General features: G+C 35.7%; 1 protein-coding gene across 1 annotated transcript; it reads left to right on the forward strand.

The window, feature by feature from the left end:
* The first annotated feature begins 3387 nt into the window (after positions 1–3387).
* Positions 3388–5046, forward strand: LOC101017918 (interferon alpha-8). Its single transcript, XM_003911655.5, has one exon. It carries the CDS (start codon positions 3905–3907, stop codon positions 4472–4474), a length of 570 nt encoding a protein of 189 aa, XP_003911704.2. The 5' UTR covers positions 3388–3904; the 3' UTR covers positions 4475–5046.
* The last annotated feature ends 1268 nt before the right edge of the window (positions 5047–6314 follow it).

Consider the following 6314-nt stretch of genomic DNA (forward strand, 5'->3'; position numbering starts at 1 on the left):
AAACATCTGACCAAGGACTCAAAATCCAAAATCTTGGTTTTTTCCACCTGAAGTAGCACTTTGAATATTACATGCCAAATTTTGGAAATCAAACAGAAATGGACCCCACTATTGCATGGAAAATGGATGGAGATAACAAGAAGCAAATGGTCCCTTATTTTTTGTATGAGGAGAATCTTAAAAAATCACTGGATAAGATGACATAATTATCACATTAAGACACACCTAAAAAAATGGAAGGCCAAATGGAAAGAGTAAAGGCATAGTTTGCTCCAATTCTATGCCCATTTTTAGCAAACATCTTTCCACCTATGCAAGCACATTTTTTTTTCCAACCCCTTTTCTTTAGTTCTCTCCATATATTGCCCAGTTTCTCAAAACAAGTGGTAAAATTAACTCAGCAGCAAACTCTGCGGTCCTGCAACATAAAAGGCATCAACCAGCTGGCAAGTCAGGTGACTCCGATTTGGTATCACAGTCCTCTTGCTATAATACACTGGACTCTCCTCATTTCTCCAGAAGTCCTTTCATTCCCACTTTTAATCCTTTTAGTGAGCCCTTCTAGATGTGGTCTCCCTGAACTCTGAGCCTTAGTTCATTGGTTTAGTTCTGATTTAGCTGATGTCTCTAGCTTGTCATGACTTAGTCTTAAACTTGTGCTAAGATAGAAATCTAAAGCCTTATGAATATTTCAATAAAAGGATGGACATATGCAGGGTTTTACAGAGTTGTTTATGAATATATTACTAGGGCAAACAAAGAGTTTTGCAACTACATTCAAGTTTATGAATATACATTCTCAAGAAAACAAAACTAGTATATAACATGTAAATAAATTGGGGCCCATCTTTATTATAATGTAACATATCAGGCATAAACAAATAGGGCTTTTCAGTGAAGGAAAGGGTGAATGAGCTGAAAAGAAAAAGCTTGACCTTCTTTTTGTGGGACTATACTAAGAAAACATTGACCGGCGTCTAGAAACCAGCTTTGGGTCTTGTGGCCAGAAATAATTCCCAGGGAGCATGTAAGAACTGAGGATTTAGAGTCAGATGTTTTGGGTTTGAATTGTGGCTCCACAACTCAATAGCTCCCTGTGCTTCTGTGTTTTCCTTTTGTAAAAGGGGACAATAGTACAACCTGTCAGTGTCTGCTTTGGTCACTGATATCTCTAGCAACTAAGTAGGAATGGGCATATAGTAGATGTTCAATAAATATGAAAATGAGGGTATATCTCATTGAATGAAGTGAAAACAGTTTTTGTAAGTGCTAAGAACAATATCCGATTGATAAGAAATACAATAAAATTTAGCAACTTTTTCTTATTAGTATTGTCATTATTGTCCTTTTTATTAAGTCAAGAGAAGTTTCCTTTGAAATCATCTATTCCCTGGCTTCTTGTTAGATAGATATATTAGTCAGAGTTCTCCAGAGGGACAGAACTAATAGGATATATTTATATATAAGAGGGAGTTTATTAAGGAGAATTGACTCACACGATCACAAGGTAATTCCTACCATAGGCAGTCTGCAGGTTGAGAAGCAAGGAAGCCAGTGGTGGATCAGTCCGAGTCCCAAAACCTCCCAAGTAGAGAAGTCGACAGTGCAGCCTTTAGTCTGTGGCCAAAGGCCTGAGACCCCCTTCCAAATCACTGGTGTAAGTCCAAGAGTCCAAAAGCTTAAGAACTTGGAGTCTGATTTCAAAGTCAGGAAGCATCCATCAGAAAGATGAAGGCCAGAAGACTCAGCAAGTCTCCTCTTCCATCTTCTCCTCCCTGCTTAATTCTAGCCATGTTGGCAGTTGATTAGATGGTGCCCACATTGACTGAGTGTGAGTCTGCCTCTCCCAGTCCACTGACTCAAATTTTAATCTCCTTTGGCAATACCCTCATAGACACACCTAGGAACAACAGTTTGCATCCTGCAGTTCAATCAAGATAACACTCAATGTTAACCATCACAACAGATAATATGAGATATATTGGTCTTCTGAGTTGATCCATCTACTAGTGGAGAACTTGAGATAATTATATTTGTCCATTCTACAGAGAGAATATTGTACTCTCACAAATTTGCCTTTCTAGTGCACAATGTCTTGTGTTTGGTTCATCACCCTCAACTGTCTAGTAAGGCTGAATTCACTAAAGCTGAAAACACCCCTCTGGACCAGTAATGATTACTTTTCTTTGAGCTCCTGCCCATTTGCTACCTTTGATCTACATCTCTTCCACCATTTTGCTTCTGCTCTTCCCCACCCCTTAATGTCCATCTAACCTGGGCTGAATATCCAAGTTATATTTTTTCAGTTTTTTTCCTCCGGTGGGATATTACTTCCATTCTTACATTTTTATCACATTTAGATATACATTTGTTTTCTTTTTGTTCTCATTTATTGGGATACAAAAAAGCAACAACTTTTGCTTTCTGTGAAAAAGGAAATGAGAAAGATATCTGGTATCTTGCGTGCTATGTAGAACAATTGTACACATCATTTACTTTATCATACTTAGATATTATTACTGACCTTAGGAAACAGATGGCTTTTTTTATTTTATAAGAATGAACTAGAATTGGGATGTCCCCAGGTTCTTTGGGAAATCTAAACATTAATGCAAAAATTGTTTTGAAAAATCAAATTGATGTTTTCTCGATTGTGTATTCTCATTGGGGATGATATTGCTCCTAAGGGTACAAACCTTAGTTCTTGTGGTGTGAACATATTGTAGATATTATATTCGTTTATGGCCCCTCAATGCCGAACTCTAACAAAACCTTATCCTTTAGTATTTATTTTCTTTCACTTTGTTTTCTTATGTATTACATGAAAAAGATTGATACTGAGTTCATGGAAGATACACAAAATGTATGTGAGATTAATGCTGCAAACCAATGTGAAATAGATGGTTGTCTTTGGTGGACTTTCTCTCCACTATGTGCTCAATCTCAGAGTCATACCATGTGATGTGGTCTCCGTTGGCATATGAATGGGCTGCCATTGGCTGTCTTGGGTATGTAGCTTATGTTTGATCCTCAGTGCTTTCAAGTGTATTGTACTCTTTTATACAAATGCTTTTATTTTATTATTAAATTGTATAAAACTTTTTCAAACATCAATACTTACAGCAAGTGCTGAAAAGAAAAATATGTTGACAATATCTGGATGAAAATCTAGCAGTTAGTGAAGGTAAAAATTATTTTCTATATGAAGCAATACTAAAAGTTAAGTATGATAAATTAAATGTTATAGGAATAATTTAATTTTAAATAGGCCCTTAGCAGTTTTGTGAGATTTTTAAGTATTTTTATTCTATTGGTATTACATATTTTTATATAAGTATTTTTATTATATTGGTATTATATATTTTCATATATTATAACTTTGCATGTTTCACTTGATTCATTAATATTTATATAAGTACATATACTAGAAGTCATTCAGCAAATAACTTTTATAAAGTTAAATGCCAATAGCTTTTATATTTAACTTTTAGCATAAAATTTTTACTTAATGCTGCATTGCATAAAAAAGTAAACTGTCCACTTTGCTTTTTAAAGTGGATAGGAATGCAGTACATCCATATATGCACATAATATATCTATGTTATTAAATTATCAGGAGGGGTTTACTTAGAAAAAAATTATCAAACAGGACTCTGGAGGTTGAGAAAGGGAATGCAGTAATGAAAAGAAAACTGGTTGAGAAACACTTCCTTAAGCCCATGTAGAGAGTGCATAAAGGAAAGCAAAAACAGAAGTAGAAAAAAAATGCAGTAGCGTTCAGAAAGTGGAAATGAGTATGTTCCCTATATAAGGCCGTGTACAAACCAAAGTCTTCAGAGATCCTGGAGCCCAAGGTTAAGGGTCATCCATCTGAACCAGCTCAGCAGCATCCGCAACATCTACAATGGCCTTGACCTTTTATTTACTGATGGCCCTAGTGGTGCTCAGCTACAAGTCATTCAGCTCTCTGGGCTGTGATCTGCCTCAGACCCACAGCCTGGGTTACAGGAGGGCCTCGGTGCTCCTGGCACAAATGAGAAGAATCTCTCCTTTCTCCTGCCTGAAGGACAGACATGACTTTGAATTCCCCCAGGAGGAGTTTGATGACAAAAACTTCCAGAAGGCTCAAGCCATCTCTGTCCTCCATGAGATAATCCAGCAGACCTTCAACCTCTTCAACACAAAGAATTCATCTGCTGCTTTCAGTGAGACGCTTCTAGATGAATTCTACATCGAACTTGACCAGCAGCTGAATGACCTGGAGTCCTGTGTGATGCAGGAAGTGGGGGTGACAGAGACTCACCTGATGTACAAGGACTCCATCCTGGCTGTGAAGAAATACTTCCGAAGAATCACTCTCTATCTGACAGAGAAGAAATACAGCCCTTGTGCCTGGGAGGTTGTCAGAGCAGAAATCATGAGATCCTTCTCTTTATCAATCAACTTGCAAAAAAGATTGAAGAGTAAGGAATAAGACCTGGTGCAACATGGAAATGATTCTTATAGACTAATACAGCAGCTCACACTTCCAAAGTTGTGCTCTTTCAAAGACTCTTGTTTCCGCTGTAACCATGCCATGAGTTGAATCAAATATGTCAAGTATTTTCAGGGGTGTTAAGCAACATCCTGTTCATCTGTATGGGCACTAGTCCCTTACAGATGACCATGCTGATGGATCTATTCATCTATTTATTTAAATCTTTATTTAGTTAACTATTTATAGGACTTAAATTAGTTTTGTTCATATTATATTATGTGAACTTTTACATTGTGAATTGTGTAACAAAAATATGTTCTTTATATTTATTATTTTGCCTTGTTTATTAAATTTTTACTATAGAAAAATTCTTATATTTATTTATTTATTCTTTAAAATTTAACTCCAAACCTGATTGTGCAAACTGATTAAAGAATGGATGGTACGATTCCTTTATCCATGCTTAGTACATTCAAATTATAAGTAAAAATGAACTTTGTCTAAATTAAGTTGTATGTTGCCCTCAAGATATCCAGGTGAACATAACAAATACAATTCCTGCTCTCTCATATCTTTGTTTTTTGTAGGGAAAGAAACCTAAAAACAGTAATCATACTTAATATCAGTTATGTCTAATGCCATAATGAGAAGAAAGAACCAATGAATTTATCTCCCCAGAAGGTAGACCAAGGCATGTGAGGAAATAAAACTAAACGCAGAGATACCCTCTACATGCTAACTGGTAGACATCTAAGCACAATTGTGCACTGCCAGCTGGATATATGAGTTTGCAATTAATAAAGAATGCAATTGCTAGAGGTTCATATGCAGTAACTGAAATGGAGGAGCTCATGTGGGGAGAGAGTGTTGAGGGAGAAAATGGCTTAAACATGATTCGGAGGACCTTCCACAGTTAAGGAAGGAAAGAAAAGAGCCACAAAGAAACAGATGGAAAGGCCACACATTAGAAGGACAACAGGAGAAAATACTAGGAAAAAAAGTTTAAGAAAATTAATATTCTGAAAAGAGTTATCAGTAGATTCCCAGAAGGTATACATTGAAACTGTCCACTACCTTGGGAAAACAGATGACACTGGCAAGCTTATGAGAGTTATTATGGTAAAATAAATCAGAACAAACCACACTGTAGCAGCTGGAAGTGTAAATAAGAGAAGTTAGTGACTCTGAAGAGGGCGAAAAAATAGGATGTGATGGGGGAAAGAAAGAACGTGGGTTACCTTTTCTGTGCATAGTATTTCCTTTGTCAATATTTTTTTCTGGATAGATTTCATATAACTGATGTACTAGCAAATCATATTAATATATTTAATATATTATTTTAAATCATGGTATATTATTTATAATTATAATTTATTCTTGTTTTAATTAATACTACTTTGACTATTAGTAAGCTGCCTAGTTTCTGTTAACTTGTTAGGGAGTAAGAGATAACTAATTCAATCCTTCACCAAAATAATTAATGATGATGATATAATGACACCTGGAAGTATTGGCCTTATTTGTTGTTAGTTAACTTCCATTGTTGTCACATTGGTTTAGTACAGTTCTTCTGCAGCTTTATAATCCATCTTAATTTCTTGTAGTGCTAGATATAAGAAGATCTTTTATGTTACACTTTGGTAATTCTTCCTGATTTCATGAATATTGTAGTCTTTGTCAATCCAGAAAGAACCGAATTACTATGGACATAAAGCCTGACAAACATCCCTCACAAAATAAAAGTGGGAAACAATCAGAGACTTTCTTTCTCAATACCTAAGGTAAAGAAAAAAACTGGTCAACACCAAGTGAAAATACATGAACCATGGGTATTCAG

This window comes from Papio anubis, chromosome 13 (genome assembly GCF_008728515.1).
Source record: "Papio anubis isolate 15944 chromosome 13, Panubis1.0, whole genome shotgun sequence".
NCBI lineage: Eukaryota > Metazoa > Chordata > Mammalia > Primates > Cercopithecidae > Papio > Papio anubis.